General features: G+C 39.0%; 1 protein-coding gene across 1 annotated transcript in view; it reads left to right on the forward strand.

The window, feature by feature from the left end:
- LOC139740051 (stAR-related lipid transfer protein 5-like) overlaps positions 1 to 19,307 on the forward strand; it is a 40,779-nt gene extending 21,472 nt beyond the window's left edge. The window contains exons 4-5 of the mRNA XM_071650643.1: positions 10,432 to 10,646; positions 19,166 to 19,307. Of these exons, the coding sequence (XP_071506744.1) occupies positions 10,432 to 10,646; positions 19,166 to 19,307 (357 nt within the window). The remainder of the gene's footprint in view (positions 1 to 10,431; positions 10,647 to 19,165) is intronic.
- The last annotated feature ends 6,029 nt before the right edge of the window (positions 19,308 to 25,336 follow it).

Genomic DNA, 25,336 nt, shown 5'->3' on the forward strand with positions numbered 1-25,336 from the left:
ATGTAAATCTGAGCTGTATGCTGTGAAAGCATTTGAAACTGTACCCTCATTGGAAAGCCGAATTCATCTCCCCCCATCACTTCCTAAAAATAAAAATGATCTACTCTTATCTTAAAGCATAAGTCGTTATTCATCAATATGTCAAATCAATGGCAAAACGTGTTTAGTCGAGAAATTTTTATTCTTATTTCATCAATTTTCGAACAGTCTTTTGAATGCGCATCCTCGTGTCTGTATACCAGTATGTGCTGCTCATCTTTTATAGGTAGGGACGGCGATAAGTATCTGATAAGTATCTGGTTTTACTTTAGCATGCTTTTCTTCTGGAACATATGTGTATGTTTGTGCGCGTGGAAAAGCTGAGTAACAGAGAGACAGAGAAACAACTATGCAGAGAGAGAGGGAGAGAAATTAGGAGACAGGATAAAAAGGAAAGGAGGTATTAAATAAAGAGATAGAGAGCAGAGAGAGAGAGAAAGATTAAGAGAGCGGAGAAAGAAGAGGAGATTAAGGAAAATAAGAGATAGATTGGGAGAGAAAGAGAGAGAGAGAGGGGGAGGGAGGGAGAGAGATTCGTTGCCCTGGTAACGAGCTCTTTTACTTTATTTGATGTAAACCGATAGGTTGGACCCACAAAAGGCAGGTGTGAGGACTCTATTCTACACTGCAGTTTGCTCAGGAAATGCACTGTTACCATTTGGCGGGAAAATGTCATCCATTATAGGCTGGGCAAAATGCAAAATGCACTGACAAAAAAAAAAATCAAAATATAAGTGCCTTTCTATTCCTTTAAATGGAAAAGGAAGCTCTGACCTCATTAGGAATGCCGCTCTCGCTCCAACAAACTAACAAAATCTCACTTCGTTTTTGGCCAAGAGAGAAATTTTATTAAGAAGAATAAATGACGACAGCATATTCTCTAGGGAGCGGCATTCCTCTACAGAGTAGTTTTTTTTTTCGTTTTTATGTTGGGTGGAGGAGGGGGAATATATAAAAGTAAGTATTATCCATTTAATGGGAGTACAAGAGTTGTAAAATATTCAGGATAGAAAAGGCAATGCACGTACGAGCACTTGTCCATTTTTACATTGGTACTAGTATGAACAATTTGGCATCGTATATAGAAACATAGATGTGCGCGACCTACAACTAGAAGACAATGACAATAACATACATCAATGATAATTTCATATGTGGGACTTCACAGTGTACTCCTTTTCCGAAATAATGCACGCACCGTTCAAATTTGGAACCTGACTCCAACATTATCATCATAGAAACGATAGTTACGTGTGTTTTAATGAATTGATATGAAAAACAAAATAATTCCCTCCTTTTTTTGTGCGAAAGATAAGGAGAGCAATTATGACTTCCTAAAATGGCGCCATTACTGGACAGGCGAAAGACATACTTCACCCTCCCTCTTCTCTTGCATCCAGATAACCCTCTCTCGTTCCCTCTTCCGCTCCTTACGTGTCTCTTTCTGTTATCTGATGGCTTTAATTTCTTCAAACACGCACCCACACCCACACGCGCGCATACGCACACGCACACGCACACGACCAGAACAAGACACAAGATACCTTGAGGGTAACAAGCAACATCAACATCCATGGCTAATTTCGTCTGCTCCTCCCCAAGACACGGCTGCCTGTGTCAGCCATCAAAACACAACTCGAACCGAAGGATGTTGTCACAACCGGCCGATATTTACGCGTGGCGTGTCGAGGGCAGGGACACGAACGATAAGATCTATTGAGGGTGAGCGTAGAGCCGTGCTGTAACATTAATTCTTGCGCTTAAAGATATTAACAATTATTCGTCCGCGTATCTAAATGGCGTTTCGACACGATATTCTGAATGTAGCTTGGCATTACGGTGTAGATGATAAAACATTAACATGAAACAATTGCAATGACGTAGCATTCTATGAGACTGAAAATTTCCATTCTGTTCTGGATATAACGGTCGAAGATAGTGACGTTGATGTCAATGTAGTGAAAATAAGATTTTACAATGTTGTATGTCGCATCAAAACTTAAAAACAGGTGGTTTGGTCTACAAACAATTCAAGCATATAATGCTACTACGTCATCCACTGACATGTAACGTTATCATTATTTCTATTGTCATCATGATAGTAACAATGTATATGGATGTGAGTTTTCTTCAATATGTCTCGCTCTGTACAAAATGAAAATCGTGAGATAGCAACTGCTGGTATACATTTTAAACAAAAATTTGTATAGTATGCAGTGGGAGACATATTGATGACAACTAATACCCCGTATCTTCACCCCTTTGCTGAAGAATCTCTTGCTTTCATTTAACGTCAATATTAACAAAAAAGGTAATGAAATAAATAATGTGATGATTAGAATACGGTGGTAATGATGGTTATCATTATCATTATCATTATCATTATCATTATTATCATTATCAGTTTTAAATTTGATTACTATTATTATAGTTCTGATGTGTATGTGTTTGTTTGTGTGAGTAAGTGGTGGTATAATATTCTACAAGTAGTTGTTGTAAATGGTAAAGGACGGTTTTCTACCATAGGACCATCCGTTTATTCACCATAACTCACCCTCTACGAACTCTTCCATAATCATCAACACGGACAACAAAGAATGTGCAGATAGGGAGGGGAGTATCTTAAGTTACAACCGTTTCGAAATTCTCAGTCAGATTCACAACTTCTTCACACAATATCTGGCCCACATTCCATAACGTACGAAGACTTTTTGGTCTACTCACAAAATGTAATATACTTGTACCTATACGAAGGGAGTTTTCTTGCTTGGTGGTGGGAGAAGGGGTTGAATTTTTGATATATGGCTTCTCCAAAATTGGGCCAAGATTCGTCGAACTTGGAAGAGAATGACGGGGCCAGTGCATGGTCCTTATACCGGTACTTTCGGAGTCTGTTATTTTTCTACATTCTTGTAATTTTCTGCTAAATTATTCCTGGATCACCATTATGATAACTGTCATTCATACAGCAATGATGCACAGGCTCACAGATTTATTTATTTATTTATTTATTCAGTTTTCTTTTAGCAGGGTAGCCCTTTCAGCTCACTCGGAACTGCTCTGCCAAGGGGCCCTGCATCACGGACAAAGTACAATTTGAGTAAAAAACACAAAGTTACAAACACGGTAACAAAGATGGAACATAAAACACAAAATACATACGTTCATATAAAGCGTACAAGAGGAAAGAATTGTACACAAGCCAATGAAACAAAAAATGGAACGAGAAAAAAAAAATACAATCAAATCCGGGAGAGAAAAAAACAATAATGGTATAAGAAAAGATCTCACTAATACACACACCAACACTCACGCACACACACACACACACACACTTTCACCTCCACACCAGTACACTGGCATCCACACAAACCCGTACACGCACACATACGCGCACGCAAATACATACCCACACGCACACATACCTACACACAACCACACCCATGCCGCCATGCACACAAGATGTCTAAAGTCTATCAATTAAGCTAAGCATTTTACATTGCCGTTTGAAAGAGTTCACAGAGGTGGCATTTCGGATGAAATCAGGTAAATTGTTCCAAGTTTTAGATCCACGATAATGAAAAGATTTTTTATAATATTCAGTTCTGGGAAGTTTGATATTGAGAGGACAGCTAATTGCATATCTAGTTTGGAAAAAAGGATTTCGTTTTGTTATTAAAGATTGCAAATACGTTGGGGTCAGTCCATTGATGAGTTTATATACAAGGACACAATATTGATAGTGGATTCTCTGGGTGACTGACTGCCATTCTAATCTCTGAAGCATTAGCTCATGTGGGGTCAAAAAATCTACGTTAAGTACGAGGTGTTTCAAAAAACATTTCCCACTTTTGATCATAAATATTTTAAAAACTGTTCATTCGATAAAACTGTCATTGATATGAGTAATAGCTGGATAGTGTACAATTTGGTTGAAGGTGATGTGCACGTGAAAACATAAATCAGTTTCATTAAATCTAAGATTGATTTTGAAGTAAGGTTTCAGATTTTGGTCAAATTTTAACCCTCTGTACAAAAATTGAACTTCGCACAGGAACCAATGATGTGTATGTGAGTGTGTGCTGACAATGGCCCTTAACAATGGACATGCCTGAACCACCTGTTGACTAGGCGTCAGTCTGGCACTCCCTGGCACATGATTGCTTAATCAATAATTCATGCGGATTGCCCTGGGCACTGCTAGTCTGAATTCATGCACGGTAAAGTGCTTGCAAACACCACATTTCATTCCAGCTGGCAATCATTTTCAAATTTTGCTTCACTTATCACTTAATATTGGATATAAATAAGCATAAATGATCTAAAGTTCCTCATTTTAATACAACTGTCTACTAATTAAGTAGTCTGACAAATTTTTCGCTTTTTCGATAAAAAGAGATCATTTCTGGTAAAGAGTTCAGCAGCATTTATCATTAGGGCGATTTGTTTCAGAGTAGATTTATTTAAGGCTCCATATACACAAGTGTATATACAGATATACTCTCTCGATTTTCTTTACTTCCTGTCACCACGTTTACGATAGAACAGAAGGTATTCATTGTAATTTTGTTTTTCAGAAATAGAGAGAGCACTGACGCGACTCAACGACAGTATCGACAGGCGTTTGACTTTACACAGATACTGCCAGAGGCTGACCTTAAAACGTGCTATGATAGTGGAATTTCTCATGAATGACTAGCTATGATAGTGGAATTTCTCATGAATGAATAATGAAGCATTCAAACCCTGGCCATTGTCCAGGACCATTGTCAAGGTGTTAACCACACACTCCCATACACACCCATTGACCCCTGTGCAAAGTGAAATTTTGTACAGAGGGTTGAAAATAGAACAAAGTCTGGAACCTAACTGTGAAATTAATACTGGATTTCATGAAACTTATTTATGCTTTCATATTCAAATCACCTTCAACCAAATTGTATACTATTCAGCTATCACTCATATTAATGACAGTGTTATCTGATATATAGTTTTTGAATTATTAAGAATCAAAAGTGGGAAATGTTTTTTGAAACACCTAATACTAATCGAGCGAATCTGTTCTGTAGCTTCTGTAACCTCGTTATGTAACAACTGGCTGCACTTCCCCATACAACATTGCAGTAATCGAAGTGAGGTAAAATCATGCTATAGTATAACATTTTAAGTATTTCACCCGGTAAATAACTCTTTGTCCTTGAGAGGTAACAGGTCGTCCTAGAAATTTTCTGCACTGTGTAGTCAACGTGCTTGGCCCAAATCAAATGACTGTCTATTATCACCCCAAGGTACTTAAAATCATGCACTTGATCAATGGGTTCGTTACCATGCTTCACTGAAAGTGAAATGCCCTTTGTTTTCCGTTTGGAACCTATTAGCATTACTTTTGTTTTCTTTGTATTTAATGAAAGAGCATTTTTATCCAACCACTCACAGACTTTTCTCATTTCAGTTTGAAGTAGCTCTGAGATAAAATTGCCATTCTTCGAGCGGACAAACACGGCTGTGTCGTCGGCATACAAACATACTTTCGTATTACAATCAAAAGGCAATTGACATACGTCGTTGATGAAGACGGAAAACAACATCGGGCCCAGGAGTGACCCCTGTGGTACACCTGTTTGAACAGACTTAAAATCAGACAGTACCCCATTGACAGATACGCATTGTTCCCTTTCGGTAAAGTAACTGGTGAACCATGAGAGCGCACTCTCTGTAAAACCATACTTCGACAGTTTATCAAGCAAAATACTATGACTCACCGAGTCAAAAGCACGTTTAAGGTCAAGAAAAACTGCACCGGTCAGATACCCTTCATCAATATTTCTCAGAAAATAATCATTCAGATCAATTAGCGCAGTGTGTGTGGAATGCATTGGTCGAAATCCCGACTGCCAGTTACTCAACAAATTATTGTTTTCAAAATAAGTATACAACTGACCATATAAGTTTTTCTAATATTTTCATTACATGAGAGAGAACTGAGATAGGCCTGTAATTAACAACATCCTTTTTGTTTCCACTTTTATAAAGTGGTGTCACCCTGCTCTTTTTCCACTCCTTTGGTATACAGCCCGTTCTGAGTGAAATATTAAAAAAATACGTCAGGGTTTGCTTATGAATACTACACCTTCTTTAAGTAGGCGTGGGTGAATATCATCAAGTCCTGGGGCTTTATTTTCATTTAAATTTCTCAATGCTTTTATAACATCATCTTCGGATATATCATCAAGGTGATATTGCGTGTCTGTGTATTTTGAACAACTGCTTACAGAAGAAATGGGTCCAGACTCTTTACATAAGGAAGTAAAATATTCATTGAATATGTTAGCTACATCAACCGGATGTTGCCATGGTATCAGTAATTGTTTCAGAAATGATTGCCAATCATAATGCCTCCTTCAAACGCGGACCTAGGATATACGCGGGAGAACTTTAGCAAGGCAACTATAGGAATTGTTGAAACAAAGCGCGGTCAATATTGACGAACCTCGATGAAGATTGGTCTAGTGGCGAGTAATCACTTCAAGTGACATCTAGTGGAGGAAGGACAAAGGGATGGGGTCATGAAAGCATGACATACAACGAGTCATGGATAGGAAGCCGTTACTGAGCTGTGCAGACGGCAAATGAATGCAGGCTAAGATAACATGGACGGCGAAACCACTACTCTACAATGACAATGGGCGTTCTTGTCCTTGTACCAAGTTTTCCTTCCGTGAGTTTTCTTTTCCAATTTTAGAAGTGCATACACCAATATGGAATTGAAGCAACGCTGTCACCATTATCAGTATTCATGTTATATCAGTGATCACCGACAACAGCATAGATATTCTTACTTGTATCCCTGGCTGTTTGCAGCAATTACTCTCTAAAAAAAAATCGAGTGAAAATATTCACTCTTAAAAGAGTGAATACGAAAAAGAGTGAATTTCGAGTGAAATTGGAGTGAATTTTGAGTGAAAATGTTAATTTTCACTCATTTTGGAGTGACGTCAGGGATCACTCCAAAATCTTCGAGTGATCCCTGACGTCACTCCGAAATGAGTGAAAATGAGCATTTTCACTCAAAATTCACTCCAAATTCACTCTTTTTTGTATTCACTCTTTTTAGAGTGAAAATTTTCACTCGATTCTTTTTAGAGAGTACCCCTTTTGCTCCTTTCTTCCTCAGTCTATGGTCATGTGAATCATTATCTATGCGTTTTTATCTTAAACATTTGAACAAGTAGACAAAACAGCTTTCGATACACACTTTTATGATTCTTTAACTTCTTCCTTATTTTTAACCAGAATTAAGAAGCTCGAAACAATTGTGAAATGGGAAACTGCCAGGTCAGATATCTGTATAGCAGAAACATACACATTGCCTTGTTCACAAACGCATAGTACTCGTGCAATTTTCAGTAATTGCAATTTGGTGTATTTGCAAGTGATCTGAAGTTCATGTGTATACATCTCAACTCAATAGCTGACATTTCCCAAACTGCCGTTTATGAAAATTTGCTATATCTACATCTATACTGAATGAAGTGTTTGAACGCGAAATTGGTTTTTTAAAAAGTAATGTACATACTGGAGGAGAAAATTAAAAGCAAGTCATTAAAACCAAACAGTAACATACTGAGTGAAACATCATGAACTATGAGAAAAAGTTATGCTCCATTAATTTCACATTTTTTCTTCAAAGAGGAAACTTTCAAATGAATTTGGTTCGTGGAGCATGATAAACGGTACCTCTATTCCTCTCGCCAGTCAGGGAAAAATCTGCTGTGGTGAAATGAAGTATTCTTCATGGAAATTCTCTGACGATATTATCTTATATTATTAAATGGACAACAAATGAATCTGAATCTAAATCTGAACCTCCTTGATTTTCGGAGTTGTTCTTATCTCGTGGGGGCGCTGTGGCATAGTGGATAAGACTCCCGACTCCCGATCGGAGGACCCGAGTTCGATTCCCGCCCAGTGCTTACGTCCTTGGACAAGATGTTTTTACCCACAATGTCCCTCTCGACCCAGGTGTATAAATGGGCACCTGGCAACGCTGGGGTAATAATAATGGCAGGGCCCTCTGGTAGAGCAGTGGCAACACTGAAGAGGCTGCCCTGGATAAATAAGTTATTATTATTATTATTATTATTATCATTATCATTATTATTATTATCATCTCCTGCCTTTGCATTCCAGGAAGAAAAACTCACTCATATTTTCTCCCAGGATTTTTTTTTTTTTATAAGTGATACATTTATTCTGCGAGGCAGTGTCAAAATTTGTTACAACATGATATTCTAGCATGTCTGGAAGGCTATCTTTTGTGTGTATGTGCGTTTGCGTGTATGTGTATGTGTGTGTCTGAGAGAGAGAGAGAAAGAGAGAGAGAGAGAGAGAGAGAGAGATAGGGAGCAGAGAGAAAGAAAAGCAGGCAGTCTTAAATGTCTAAGAAATCTTCAAGCTCATAATGTCCATTAACAGAATGATGAAATAGATATCAATTAGCCTTGGCATCTTTTCATTACATTTTTTTTCTCTCTTTTGAACCTAAGCTTGGAGAAATTAATGTGCGCACTTGGTGTTGAAAATCAGTAAGAAGAAAAAACGTATTACTTCGCAAAAAGAAATGAGGTGTGTAATAAAAAAAAAACAGTTTCAATTTCCATGGTTATACATGCAAATCTGATCTAAGAGATAAAGACTTTTTTCTGGGCTTTCTTGCTAGAAAGTTTCGAATCCATGGTTATACGCATAAATGTGATCTAACTGATAAAGGTTGTTTTCTAGCCTTTCTTGCAAGAAAGTTTCAATTTCCATGGTTATACATACAAAACTGATCTAACTGTTATTTAAGATAATCGATTTGGCCTTCATAAACGTTTCCACTGCGGGGAAAAATATGGCGGTATTACACTTCGCTCGGCGAAGGAGATACGAAACGACTATGCGCCCGCGGGGTTAAACAAAAAACGGAAGTAGGCGTACATGGGGCAACCTGGATATGTTGGTCAATATTTTGGTCAATTATTCAGTTTAGGCGATTCAATATGTAAGACAATACACACAGCGGTAGTGTGTGTATGAAAATGTAGGAAAAATGTATGAGTAACACTCTGAGAAGTAGTGTATTGACGTGAACGGAAAGCGTGGTGAAACAGACCTGTGTACATAGTGTATGATGAAAGCAGGAAAAAAGCACGCAAGATAATGAAATTAGCTACATTTTTGAATAGACGCGAAACATGAGGGATGTCTATCTAAGATTTCTCCTAACGACCAATAATTTGATAATGGTAAATAGATACATGATTCATAAGTACGAATGAACAATTTGGAGAGCACTTTACTGACTTATAAACGGACTTGCTGAAAAGCAGCCTTACGGCTGACTGGAATTAAAAAAAAAGAAGTGTTTAGATAAAACAAACAACGCAAAACAAAACTTTACAATACTTTTATGTTGATGGAAAGGAGAGGGGAGTTCAGTTTAAGCCATGTAGGAATAATGAATTTATACCAGGTATGTCTTAAGGTTGTTAGATAAAAAAGAAAATGACTCGAAAAATAAAACATTATAGATTATAAAAGGCTGGACATTGTCCAGCTCAGGGCCGGCTTTACTTTTTTAAAAGAGAGGGGGCCCAGTCTATGGGAACAGGAACGTCAATTCATTTTGAGGATGAAGGGGGATATATTTTGGATGACAGTGGATTAAAAAAGAGAAAATAAAATAAAAACAAAGGTTAACTTTTTTGTGCGTACCACTTTCGGAGTTAATCGGCTGACAAAGAAAGGGTTTAAGGGCCACTCAGTCCGAGGTTAGCCCCACCCCCCAAAAAAGTCTTCACACACAGACAAAAAAAAAAAAAAAACAAGTAGTAAGACCCTATAGGTATTATGAAAAAAAAAAAAAAACAAGTGGTGGTTTGGGGCCCGGGCCCCCGGTCGCACCGGCCCTGCAGCTGATGATTCACAAAATTTTAAAGACAGTAATCTTGTTTGACTATAAAAATTTTCCACAAGTCCATTTAACGTCGTCTGGTTGCTGGTTGATAATTATACATGCCCCCTGCACGACGAAGCAGATATCGCATTTTTATTATAACTATTGTTCACATTTTGTATATTTAACAATACTTGATATCGATTATACTGGTTCAAATTTTACATTGGTTGTTTCTATCCCTAACTCACATTTTAGAACTATTTTGAAGCACTAGTGCTGGGATTTTGTTTCAGTTGCAAATGATAAATATGCCTTTAACTTGAACGAAGACAACAGCACAAACTTAGATGCTAACGTTTTTACATTGTTGTCTGATTCTTTACAATGTTGTGTTCGCTTAACACTGGTTCTAAAAATAATACCGACATGTATTGTTCTTTTTTGTGTGACAGGGAACTTTTATGTACAGGGCAATAACCCATAGCCAACTCATGGGGCTGATAGCGTCACGTGAGTTTGTCTACCTCCTCAAGGTCACTCGGCAACTCGAGGACAACTACATTATGACGTCATGTATCAGCATAGACCATCCCAGCTACCCAGCCAAGGATAACCCAGTGCGAGGCAGGAACTACCCGTGTGGAACGTACTTCACGGTATTACCAGAGTAAGTGAAGCTTGCTATGGCGTCTGCAGCTTATAGGCCCACGGCACACTACAAGATCCAACCGGCCGCACGGCTCTGGAGGCAAGCCAGGTCGCGCGACCAGTCGCGCGACTCGACACCGCACACTACTGGTATGCGATGACCGCATAGCTACGCTTACGAATGTGCTGTCGTCTGTGTACTGCAGCGTGATTGGTTGAAAGTCCATGTCCGGTGGCGAAAATTCTATGTTAAATCTTTACGACTGGCATTGCAACCCAGTCGAACGTCCGAAAACTGGTGAAACTGGTGACGTCACACTTCCGGTTGCTAGGTCGTGCGACCGGTGAATCATGTAGTCGCTTAGTGCGCGGTATAGCCTCAAAGTAGGCTAGGCCTATACCATGACGTCATGTTGACGGCGTTGCTCCCGCAACCACATCTTCTGTTGAGTCCACAACTTTAACTCAGAAACTTGCGCACTGCTCTAGAAGGTCCTGGGCTGGATGGGTGCTAAAGAACTTGAGTCATTGTGCATCATGCTAAGACATCCATAATGTTCCACTCGCCTAAGGCGTATAAGCAGATACCCGGTAGAAAGCTAAAAAGGACTGAAGTTGGAGTTGACAAGCTAGTGCCGGCTGTAAAATAGCATTGTATTATATACACTGTAGCCCTGTAACGGGGACTGGAGTGAATACATGATAAGTGCGAGTTGAAGTTCATTGAGAGAGGTGATAATTAATTCAGTCGTCCATGGCTTTTAATCTGCCATAGATCTATGTATTGTCTGGAAATGGTTGACGACAAATCCATAGGCCCCTATTTTTTGCATGTATCACACACTCTTCCTACGTGCCCGGTGTTTCCAAGGCTGATCGTATGCATGTCACACACAGATACACAGGCTGTCTGACCATCTGAATGATTACACAATTCTAAAGTGTTTGGACTAAGAAATAGAAACGCAATGAGAATGTACACAATAGTTGAGGCACCCATTGCTAGAGTGCACGGGGAAATTATCTGAAATGAACTAACATGTAAGCAACAATAATACAAAGAACAACATCGCGTATTACAAACCTAATTCCTCAGATCCGTTTAGCATGAACATCCTGCTAGCAATTTTGGAATGCAAAGCAGGGATGCAGGGCTAATGAAAAAGATGTACTCGTGCTTCAGCATTTCTGCTTGAGAAAACCCGTACAATATGCTTCAGTGTCATTCATGCATTCTCACTGCTTAAAACGAAAGTAGTGCTGCTTCCGGAGCTCACGTTATTTCTAATCTCAAGTTTCAAATTTTCACTCTGTTTGACTTTTGACGTAACCGTTCGCTCGAGGCATAATTTTGTGAATCCTCGAAGTGAGTACATAAGCCATATTAGCTTACTGCATAGAATAGAGGAGGGGGGGGGGGGGGTGAAAGAGGGAACGAGTGAGAGAGCGACAGACGGAGGGAGGGGGGGGGGGTCGAAAGGGATGTAGGGAGAGAGAGAAAAGAGAAAGAGAATGCAGTGGTAATAATGACATTGCTAAAAGCGTAAGAAACAAATGTATAAAAAACAACGACAACATAAGAACGCGAACAGCGCATGATAGATTTCTTCTGAATGGTATTTGATTTACTCTATTACGAAAAGTGGAGAATTTTCATGCAACATTTTTTTTTTTCTGAGGCCTAATCCCATGAAATTCTGACAAGCACATTTGAGGCATTTTCCTGCGATAGATAAGCGCAACCCTGTTTTCATTCCTGGTTTGAAACGCCAATAAAAGGGCGATTTTAAACGCGTTTGAGCCTCAAAAGCCTCTCTTCAAACGCAAAGCCGTTTTAAAAAGTGTTTACAACTTGTTCCTATATAACTCGTCGAACGACGCAAAGGAGCTACGCAGTCTCAACTTTCGAACCGGTGTTATATGATTTTTTAATTAACGCAGCATCCACATAAAGTATAGACCTTTTGAAAAGCGTTTCTAGTTAGATAAACACCTAAGATCCGTAACTGCCATTTAAACTAAAAAAAAAAGAAACCACAATCCGTTTGTTTTTCGTCCACTAGCCTCCGTGTGGTTGAATGAAAAAGAAAGAAAGAAAGAAAGACTTTCTCTGGGGTGTGGGTGAACATTCATAATTAAACTGCTCTCAAAAACGTGCCATGCAGTCGAAACAACAACAAAAAATATCAGGCAGTTCGCTCTCGGCCCCGGTCCATAATTCTGCACTACCTGATATCATTCTGCGCTCAGATATCCATCAATTTTTCAGCGAGGGAAAATCATATTGCGATAGCGATAGCCAGAACTTGATTGTGGCGGAGTGGCTGAAAGCGATCTAGCGGGATGATCACACACCTCATCGCCGGGAACCTTCTGTTTGACGGCCTAGCAGAAGGTCATTGGCTTTTGTGGTGAGATTCGCAAAATAGCGATGGACTGTATCAGATGGCCTTATGAATAATCCTCTTGTTACACCTCGGGTTCCACCACTCTCCCCATGAGACAAGGCGCCGGAGCGAACCTATTCGCGTCATTAGGGACCGATTATGTGATTTTCGGGAACCCGAGAATGAAAGCCTTGTCCCGTGATAAGAGGGGGAATCCAACTGGTTAAATCAACGAAACCAAGACACCTACACATTTAAAAAGAAAAGTTCACACGGGCATCCAAAAAAGTAAATAAGGTATGAAGACGAAAAGGTTCTTTCATTTCTTGTTCTTGGGAGTTATTCAATGCGCTCTGTGAAAACATTGAAAAGAAAAACCCTACAAGGTTGACAGGAGAAGTCTGGAACCAAACGATGTTATGGATTATGAAATAATTCAGGAGCATAATCATCGCGTACACTCGCAAGGGGTGCCTGCTGCATTAAAGCACACGACGATTTCTCCCTTTCTGCTTTTTGGCCTTTTAGTGACTTAATGTCTCAATCCACACACTCGGGTGGTTGACAAGACATGCATGCAAACACAGGATCGTGATTTGAGCAAATCCTCCTTGAAATCCCATTGTCAACTTCTTTACAAGATTCGTTGAGCACAACTCGGAAGTGCAGCATTTCTGGCTCCGAATCCTCTCCCATCTTTCTTTCTCCTCCTCCTTTTTTCCTCTTTTTTTCGTGCTAACATATTTACTCACCTGCTTCTCCCGCGTTGTGCTTAAACTGAATTAAAGAGGATGAGGCGTGGAGTTCACGAATTGCAGGTCCTCAGTGATGCACGCTAGGATTACACGGATTAAGTAGGAAGAAACTCTACTCTATAAAGCAATCGTCACAATGAATGACAGTGTCTCGAGAGAGAACAGACGTGGTGTAAGGTTTTCCGAAGCTCGAGATTCACCTGTCCTGCCACCGGCTGTATTTATATGTGTGTGTCTTGTGCATGTTATTGGTTGTGTGTGTGTGTGTGTGTGTGTGTGTGTGTGCGTGTGTGTGTGTGTGTTTGTGCGTGTGTTTGTGCGTGTGCGTGTAAATGCACGTCCTCACAAAAAAAAGAGAGAAAAAGGACATAGAATACAGCGGTATACTGAATGGTTGTGGTATGCCAGCTTTATATGAAGTTTTACTGGCATAAGACATTTTAGGCAGAGTACAGAAATGAGAGAGTACTGTTTGTGCCAGACTGCAGATATCTGCCTAGGAAAAATACCATCAAACAGCATCACTTTGACCGTTAATAAGCTATTTTCTGTATTTTTGAACGAAAACATAACCCAGATAATGCAAAAAAACTCTCCTATTTTCGATAACATATCTCGCTTGTCTAAAAATCTATAAGCCGTCATCGGGTATGCCTATTTCATCGTGAGTTTATGATGATAATATAGTTGAATAGAGTCACTTTTTCATGCAGAAAGTAAGAGCTCAACGGTTTAACCCTACTAGTAAGACTGGTGAACGGGGAGTTGTCATTTCAGCACAGAGAAGAGATAAATACATTTTGACTCTTTCGGCTATTCATACATTCTGGTACTCGCAAGGAAGGGGTTAAGGCCGTGTCACACCTTTCCGGGCAAGCCTTGCGTGCGACTTGCGAAGAACAATTTACTATCCGGAGGTCCCCGCAGGTGACCCGCACATAACAGTACCTAGCACGTATCTCACCCATTTTTTTTCTTTTTTTTTTTTTTTTTTTTGCAGGCGGGCAAGGATTTGGGCAAGTTTCACATGCGTCTTACCTGCTGGACCCGTGCTACTTACGTTCTACTTCCGTGTGACCTGCGTGTCAGGCGCATGGGTGGCGAGTGAGGGCTGACAACTCGGTGAAGGAATCCCTCTGAAGGAATGGCAGAATGTCATTATCTTGGCCGCATACGGGGACTGCGAGGTACCTGCGTTACAACTGCGAAGTACCTGCGTGGGAGTTGCCTGCAAGGTGCTGCCGCTAGGGGCCTCCTGCTGGAGTTCTGCGTGGACCTCTGCGGGCAATCCTCGCGACTCAATCGGAAAAAAAGTTTTGGTCATGCTCAAAATTTGGCTGCGGGTTAATAGGACTTGCGTGCGCACCTCCGGGCAACTACGGGCGAGATACGCGATAGGTACTGTCAGGTGCGGACAAGTGCTGGGAGGTCCCAGCAGCAAAAATTTTCCCCGCAAGTCAACCCGCAAGGCTTCCCCAGACACTGTGTGACAAGGCCTTGAACATGCTCAAAGTTCGTTCCGGGTGAGTCGCGGGGGTTTGCCCGCAGATTACACGCAGAACACCAGAAGGAGGCCCTTAGCGGCAGCACCTCGCAGGCAACTCCCCCGCAGATACTTCGCAGTCCCCGTACGTCACTTGTAGCTAAAAATGGATCGGTTTCCAAGCTCTCACGCAGGTCACACGGAATACACGCAAGCAGCAGGTAAATAGCACGCATCTAGCGATAAGACGCAAGTACGGAACTCGCCAACATCCTTGTCCGCCCGCAGAAAATTCTCCTGCGTGCTGGAAAATCCCTATTCGCAACAAGCCCTCCGTAGCGTACCCGGAAAGGTGTGACAGGGCCTTTACATTGGACGGTTAGGTCTGGTTCGAAACAACATGCAGCAAAGTACCGTCTTTCGTTTGCTTTTTTTTTCTTCTTCTTCTTCTACATAATGTTATAGTTCACTTGCCCTGAATGAGTAAATCCGTTATTCGCACCTGTCAACCAGTCAAAGTCGCATCATCTACGCTGTGCTTCCAACTCGTTTAATTTGATGCTACCCTCTACAGTGCATTCGTGGCTGAAATGTATTTCCAAAAACAACAACAACAACAACAGGAGAAACTATCAATGAAGGCATAATGACTTTTTTTTTTTTTTTTGACTGTGCCTCATTTCCCGTTAATGGACAACCATGCATCTTTAGCTCATTTTGCCGACGGGGTCGGCAGAGAGAAGCTGTATGCAAGGAGCCCTTCAATAATTCTTTGGTTTTAGCCGCGACTGCTCAATTAACTTTTACTTTCGCAGCAATAAGGCAAAATACCCCGCTTTGGCAGTTACATGAATGCATTAACCCTGATGAGATTGCCATACTGTCCTGTGTATTTAATAATGACCTATAACTCTACGCTTTAGCTGTCCAAATTTGTTGTTCATATACTTGATCTTATTCAAAAACAGCTGGGAAGTCCCCCCCCCCCCCTCCACATGCTCACATAGACGGAGGCTTAACGTGTACGCAGTTAGGTACTATTCCCAATGCAGGTTCTAGATGTGACTTTATCTAACTTCTTTCAACTTTCGATTCCTCTAAAAATAATTGTTGCCTTTTAGGGTGAACTGTTTGAAATCGACTGCGACTTTCGGGAAAAAAAGGAGGTATCCATTAGTAGTAATACTACGACTTGGCCATGCTAAAATGGTTCGTGGATATTTCCTCCCATTTCAGGTGATAATAATATCTAATCAAAATAAAAATGTTTGATTAAATTATTAATTGAGTAGCTCATTCACTATCGGCTAATCCGTTAATCACAAACGTAATGAATTCCTTTGTCATTTGTTGATTTGCTTCTTTAATCTCCTTTTTACACGCTCACACCCTTGTGTTACTTCCCATGGTACATCATGGGTGCGCATCGTAAACAGATGCATAGCGCACGTGTATCTTGCGCGGACAGCCATTAAGCCAGGCTTAGCCTTACATCATCTTGTATTACTTTTTATCTTCTTGTTTAGGGTGATTTGAGATGAAACCCTGTAGGCCGGATTTTCAATCAATCCCACTTGTCATTCCTTTGCAGACGCAACTCGCAACGACTATAGATACCTGGAGGGCCGGGCCTGAGCAAATGAACATCAGTTGGGCAACTTTTAATTTGCCTGCAAAATATTGAAGGACATTGGGATTTTCTCTCATGTCTCAAGCAACCGACGCTATAACTCTCCTGTGTCGACACGATACGGTGTATAGAGTAACTGTGGAAGGTCCTTAATCAATATTTTGTGTATGCGAGTGTGCACGTTTGTGCGAGTGCATGTGTGCAGCGAAGGATGTGTTGGGTGAGATTATGTTGTTCGCGAGGTAATTAAATTTTGTTCTAAGGCTTACAATGAAGATGATGGAATATAAAAGTTAAAATCTAAAGTTTAAATGTGAATAGTTCAATATAAGTTCAACATAATCGCCTAGTCCTAGTTAGATATGCATAAATTTGGACATGCATAGGATTCATTTTCAGATAAAGATGTATACTTCAAAAATAATACCTGAAATCATTGGTTATAATGTGATTTACTGGGGTAACATACTCCATGTAAATCCATGAAAATCCAACAGTCAATTTTCATTCGGACGTAGGACCTGCAGGTATAGCATATTATCTACTTTCAAGAGGACATACGACCTCACAAAAGCAAGACTCAGCTTTATTCCCCCACCTCCGACAAACATACACGTTCCATTGACGCACCTGTGTTCACAGTAAACGAATCAGGTTTAGCCCGTTATTGCTTTATGGAGGTAATACAATGCCTCCACCAACATCCAACATGTCATCTGACGAACTGGCTCTGTCAGGGCGTGGAAACCTAATTTCAATTTCCCATAGTTTAGGGGGACGGGGTGAAGAGAAGCCCGTAGGTTCCAGGCAGCTATAAGATGCCCAAGTCTGCGTTCCTGTAGAATATGCATAATTATAAGCTGATATTGGCTACACCTCGAACATTTTTTTCCTTCTTATTTTTCTTTCTCTTTGTATTGCCAGTAGGTCAGATTGAGAATTTCTCTGAAATTGTCCCCAATTTTCGAGGCAGTGTATCCATGCGCTCTCCTCTCCTCGTGCTAGAAAATTGTGTGGCCAATCACACGCCGGAGCTATTTCGGTGTGGGCAAATTACTCCCCGCACCCATTTATGGTCTACCAAGAATTTTGAACTAGAAAAAAAAGGATAACGATAAACTGCTGTGATAACACAGCTACCGAGACGGATCGCGGGACAATATCAAGTGAATGAAGCCTTCCCATTGAGCTAATAATCTTCACTCGACGCTGTCTTAATCGCCACTAAACTACCATAAACATTGATCCACTGAGCGCGGTAAACTAATAAAACTTCAATATGATCTTTTCCGATCCCCGGCTCTCTCCTCTTTCCCACTCTTCCCACGTCCTTTCATTACTGTCGTCATTACAACCATTCACTTTTTTAAAGTGGTCGGATTCTTTTCATAACACTGTAGGTTGGCTCCAGTAGAGACGTAAAAACAAGTTTAAGCAGTGCAACCGCGATTGATGAACGACTGAAAACGATCGCTGACAGGAACCATGTGTGATGTGTATCAGCCATTATCATCACGCGAAGGCAACAGGTCAAAATGATACCTACCGACCAACCAACCTTTTCACTCATTTATTTTGATCTAAGAATTTGGTGCAAAATGACATTCGGAATACCGCGAATTCACAGAACAATCGTATCCACTGACATTATTCGTTGCATTGATACTCTTAGTTATTGTAGTAGGGTCCATATTATAATCATATATTGTTGCTTTGTCTTCCATTACAAATGGATTAAAGGGATGGTATAGTATTGGTTGAGGTAAGGATTCAGCTTTTAACGTTTTTGCGAGATACTTAATAGAAAACACTTATGAAATGTTCAAGAGCATACAATTAAAAGAGGAATTCAAAGCTTATTTGATGAAAATCGGACCTGAAATGGCTGAGGTATCCAGAAACAAGGTAAAACAAAGTGTTCCTAATAAAAGGTGGGTCCCACCTTTATTAGGATCGCTTTGTTTTGCATATCTCAGACATTTTAAAATCGATTTAAAAAACAAACGAACAACAACTTTGAATTCCCCTCAAAAATATATGCTCTTTCATATTTCAGAAGAGGTTTCTCATTATCTAAAAAAACAAAAAATCATCATCAAAACACGTTGGAAACCTGAAGCATCATCTCAACCGAAATTGTACCTTGCCTTTAAGGAAAGAGAACGAGAAAACACTTGATCACTGACAGTGAAAAAGACAAGATAACGCATAACAGGGAATAAGTGTAATCAGTCAACAACTTCTTACTTTTTCATTGTTTCTTCTTGTTCCCCCCCCCCCCAGAAATCAGGTGAAGATAACGAACTACTACCACGTGGATCTGGGAGGGCGTCTGCCGCAGTCCGTTATTGACAGTTCTATACCTCAAATCATGGCGTCCACCATGGAGCTGTACTACAAGGCAGTGCAAGGCGGCAAGAAGTGACGACATGTTGTAAAGTGTAAAAAATCAAAGAGGATATTGAGTACTTGCAATATTTATAACGCGATGCATTTTGCACGCAAAAACCAAAGCAGAACAACATGGAAACATGTTGAGGGAGATGACATTTGTAAACCTGTAGCTTAACACTTTGCTGCTTCATAGCGTTTAGATATTTTATGCTCTTCAGGGCCTCGTGCATCAAGTGTGAACACTGAAACATGAGTAGATATACACAAAAGCATAAATTTTAACATACTTAACAAACAACGTCAGTGTTAAACATTTTTCTAAAAGCAGATTTCACCAATGTTCAAGGTCACTACAAAGAGTTCACCATATGCTGCTATCAGATAAAACCCATTTAAAATTCGAATGAAGTTGAATCGAACAGATAATTCTTGCTCCTCCTTGACCAGCACTCCAAATTCTCTTTATTCCCTGCACAAGTACTTGATGGCCATTATACATTCCAACTACTTTCCTACTCTGGGCATGCCTCAGGATAGTGCAAACACTCTTGTAGGTCATTCATAATTTTCAGCCGTCGGTATTTGGACATCCTGCCAATTTTACAGATATTTATCGTTGTTAATTCATCCAAAGCTGGCAGTTGCCATCACGTACTGCCATGTTGTTGTTATTTTTTCCGGCTGCCGCTCCATTTCGATCCCCAGTGGCTGGATATTTGGCATATAAGCATAACGAAACAAAATGAATGAAAAATTAGAAAAGGCCGAAAAAACAACAACATGAAGGTCTTCGAAATTGGTTTTATTTCAACGAGGTCCGACCTGTATTCTGTCTCGCAGAATAGGACAGGTAAGGTTTGAGAAACGTTCCACGAAATAGGGGTCCTACTGTTGAGTGTAACAACGATTTCAGGAGGAAAATTATACACAGGCAGTAACTGGTGTAGGATGTGTAATATCAGAATATTTAAAGTAAGTCACCTTGTAAATATTGTTGCCTTAGAAACACATTCACATACAAAACAATAGAAACAATACGAACACGAGACGAAGCGATTACTAATGATTTTTTTTTTTAAATCTGAACGCAAATTGAGATGCTTTGAGATTTTTCTTTTTTTTTTAAGACAAATTTTGAACCCGTTGAAAGTGCAATTACATATTTAATCAAACTTTTCTTTAAATTTCTTAGATATTGTGTTGACGTTTTATTTCTTTCACTGTGCAATGATCCAGGTTCAAATTTCATCATAACAACTCATGTGTCAGGGGCATCCTAAGGATTTCATTACTGATACTACTGAGGAATAGAAATATACTAGTAGCTATACGTCATCCACATGTTCATAGTTATACGTAATGTAACAGAAACAAAGGGAGGGCGCTTTACTTTCTGGCATGAGCAAGTATAAATCATTTTGGACTAAATCTTATCATTGCGAAAAAAAAAATCATAGAAAGACCTTGCGGTATTCGGAGAGTTAAATAAGAAAAAAAAAATAAGAAAAAAAGGAAATATACTGATGTTACGTCAGATGATGCTGGCTAAAAATAATTCCCATACTTTAGGTGTTGGTTTTTTTTTTTTCAAGTGAACACCAACAAGCATGTTTCCCGTTTGATAAAAATTAATTATTATTTTAGTTCAGACTTTACTTCAGTCATTTCAAACATCTTACAACATTTTATAGGAAAATACCAGAAAGAAACAAAAGAAAATTAATCAAAAAAAATTGAAGTGAAAGAAGCCAAGGACAACAAGAACACTTCATGAGATCAAGAAGTGACTTCAGATGCCTTCGTTTAAAGAACGTTTCGCAGCAACACTTAAATGTTTGGTTGTAGCGGCGACTACTCACGCGTCGGATTGTTAAAGACACGTCCCATGCAAGTCATATCCATTATTGCAGCAGAACGCATTTAAAAATGCAGCATCGAGTATATTGCAACTTGTCCATTTTATATTTCTGATTTTGAACCCGGTAATTTCTTTCAAACATAAATAATTGTAATTGCATACAATTTTTGTTTGTATTAATTTTCCGGTTTACCAGGCACAAATGCTGCTTAGCGGTCAAAACATTGTGTGTGTAGTTGCTTTTTCCCTGCTGCAAAGAACACAGTGTCAAACAGTGCGAAACAGAATGAGAAAGACAGTGTGAATACATTGTGAACACAGTGTACAATCTCGTCATAATGTTAAATTCAAGCGTTTTAACGTAGTGAACACATTGTGAATAATCAATTCACAGAGTGAAAGAGAAAATAACTACGTAAACTCTGTGAAAAACCACACCACAGTGTAAAGTTAGCTTCACATTGTTACAAAATGGACAATATAAACACACTGAGAACACACTTTGGCACACTAGGTTCTTTCCGGCAGGAAAATTCTAACTGCACCATTTGACATTTTTAAAAAAATTCCACACTACATCTAGAATAAATGCAGTTGGTAACAATTCATGTTCACTGTAAACAATAGCTGTTTTTTTTTAATGAAATCATGTATGAGGAATCTTTGAAATGTGGCTAAAGATATTACAGAGATGATTCACCCCATTTCATCTATACTATGTTTGATATTATTCTAACCACTTAGGGCAGAGGGCACCCTTTTAGCATGTTATGAAAAGTTGTGGACCTTAATACATTGTAAATGATTGTGCATTGCCATTCATAGTAGTATTCGTAGTATTTGCGTTAATTTTCAGAGGAATATTGCCCTCAGGGAAATTTGTAAAGCAATGCTTGCTTTACGATAAAAATTAAGCAGAACAACATGATATTATGATTGCCCTTAACAAACAAAATAATAACACAAGAAAAATGGTGATGATATTCATTATTGGATATGAAGACGTTTTCTTCTTGACTAGTTTAAACGATCCTTTTCCCCCAATAATTTTTACTGTCTGCATTTTTGATACATGGACTAAAATGTATACCTTTGTGATTTTGCATTTCCTGTGTTACCATCGGACTTTCATTGATGTAAAATAAAAACGATTGATGATTTGAGTATACTGCCATTTTTGTAATAAATTTTATTCTTGTCTTGATGCTAAACATTTCTAGCCCCTGTACTCCCTCCACCTTACGACTCAAGGTACACTATTGTATATCTTTGCCTCTGCAGGGTAAAACAAAGAAAGAGTCGACAGACACATAAAGAGAGAAAGAAGAAGCAACAACGTTAAATAAAGCTGATAGTAAACGATGCTTCCATAATTTGAATTGAAGGCAACAGGAGTATCAGTAAATCCCTTTCTTGAAATAATACAAAAAGGTATTGACATTATGGGACATTGTCGATCGCTTCATTTAACATGACTGTTCATATCATTCTTTCCAACAGAATGGCTTGCCTTAGATATTACCATGTCCATTTTGCACTTCAAAGATTAAAAGTAACAATCACTTTAAAGACTAAAATAAAAATATGATTCAGTCGTTTGACGCAAGACGTCATTGTATCTTTACATGACCATATTAGATGTGTTGTGTGTGCATCTACATGTCTTTCTACGACCTAGGGGCCGAAAAAGGAAAGTAGGGTACAAAATGTGAAAAAAAAAAACAATGTGGAACAAGGCTTCATGAGATAAATACAGTACCACGTACCAAATACCATTTGAATTACATACAAAACCCAAACTCTTCATTTTTTGTCACAACGACCCTCTTAACATTATTCTTAACTCTGAGGTCTTAGGACGTCCTCGACTACTCGAAATTTTTCTGAGAGCTCAGGTCTATTGGAAATTCCCAATATAGGTAGAACAGGCCTTTTGTTTTCCAACCTCTCTCTCTCATCATCCACGCCATCGATTATTTCCGTGGCAACATGCCAATTTTTCAGTTGTTATATTTCTATGATTTCTCTTTTCGAACCAGGTCAAGCGACATTCGGGCGTGTGAAACAGACTGTACACACTGTCAATTTAGCAGGAAGTTTTTGATGAGACTCAATTGCCAATTCAAGACTGGATTTTATTTCAGAGTGGTAGGACAATTTTCTTTCTGTCGGTAGGCAGTCGCCGTAGTCTTTGCTCTTTGTTGCCTAAGAATTATGACGATGGTGACTGTTGCAATTAAGTTTGTGACATCATCAAATGTGTATCTGCCTTTACCCTTCCGTAAGGTTTGTGATACCAGGAAGCGGCAATTACTAAGAAAGAAAGCATATCAAAATCAATGCTGTTGCATTTTTGCAATCTTACAGTGGGTATCGTTACTATTGTAGTTTTTGAAGATCTGCCCTAAGGATCGTAGCGACACTAAATCACAGCTAACATGTTCAAAACCCATATTCATGTCGTGCTTCGATTACAAGATGACTTTATAGAGGTGGTCATGCGAATTTTGCCTACAGTCTACCTCAGAGCTCCTGCTTGAAACGGCTGTCGCTTGGCTGAACGGGACAAAACAGGATGTATGTATCTGATTCATCTAGTCTATTACCCTTCTTTTCTGTCCTTTTTTTAAAAGAAAATGGCATGCATTCAAGGTCAAGTGTAAGGCAGTCTCCTGACCTATGTCTATTGCGTGGCGCCACCGAGAAGCCGCCTGAACGATGGATGCAAGGCAAACTTGTCAAAGCTGACAGTGTGAAAGACGGAATCTTCCCTCCTACCTTCTATTTCAATTGGCCTGAGACGGATTATCATTTGGTGGCGCTGTTTCAATGACGCTCCAGATTGTCTTATGAATTTCAGTTTTATTCAATTCAATTTCTTTTCTCAGCAGAAAAGAAAAGAAATTGAAAAGAAAAGTTATGTGAAAGTAATGACTACTAAGTTAAATATTGTGAACATAGACGTGCATAGAAACATCGGTAAAACACCAAAGGGGGGGGGGGGGGGGCAGCCAAAAAGGAATGGTAATCAACAATTACATAGAACAGAATTTAAAAATCCCAATAAGACATGCAACAATGCATTCAAAGTGAAAAAACACAAACTGAAGAAAAAACAGAACAATTCAACGTTACATTTTGAATTCTTCAGTGCTTGAATGATTTGAATATCAAATTATATTTTGTTTAATACTAGTAGATGCTTCTTAAACTTTTTAAAATATGTTAAAGTGTCATGGTGGAGAATTTCTTCCTTCATCGAATTTCATACCAAAAGCCTATAAACTAATGGAATTACATAAAATGATGTTCTAACTTTTGTATGCAGCATTTCTAGTTTGCTATAAGAATGAACATTGCAGTTTAGATTAAAACGTTTCACCAGTCGAAAGTAGGTCCAAGATTTTTTTTGTGTGCATAAAAGCATAAAAGCTCCTAATCATAACTCATAAAAATCATAAATATTTAGACATTTTAAAAACATAAAAGATTGGAGTAGTGCCGTATGAGCTAAACAAAAGGAAAAAAGGTTTACTGACTAATGATGCGTATTGCAAGTTTTGGAGTTTAAAAAGTATGTCAAAGTAGATGCTGGCTCCACTAATCCAAACAGATATACCATAAGTTAAAAAGGAGATACAATTGCGTTGTAAATCACATTAAAAACAACACACTATCGGTAAAAAAATCGTACTTTCATTAGGAATACCATTTTTTGGCAATTTTATTGCAAATGGTATCTTCATGATTCTTCCATGTCAATTTACTATCAACTGCTATACCTAAAAACACAGTGAGTTGATTTACACATTTAGACAAAGAGAGTTCATTTACATATTCAGCAAAATGTTATTTCTATATCATAAATATTGACATTTTTATTTGTAGACATCATAAAATTCGTTAATTGGTATTAACATACTATGATTTGTTCATCCCCAACCACCTTGATATTTTAACCAATTCATCATTAATTTTTTTTTTTTGCAATATGCATATGCAGATCTTTATGAGACCTGAAAATGCTAGTATCATCTGTTCACAGTATAAGATTGTAATTCAGAAAACAAGATATGAGAGTCAAGCGTATGGAATGTTTTGTTCAAATCTATAAATAACTTGAATAATATTTCTTCATTACCAGTTGCATATGTAACTTTATGATAAAGATCTATAAAAGCGTTAGATATGAAGTCCTTCCC

The sequence above is a fragment of the Diadema antillarum genome, unplaced genomic scaffold (assembly GCF_040938485.1).
Source record: "Diadema antillarum isolate AM-2024a unplaced genomic scaffold, OU_Dant_1.0 seq00000829_RagTag, whole genome shotgun sequence".
In the NCBI taxonomy this organism is placed as follows: Eukaryota; Metazoa; Echinodermata; class Echinoidea; order Diadematoida; family Diadematidae; genus Diadema; species Diadema antillarum.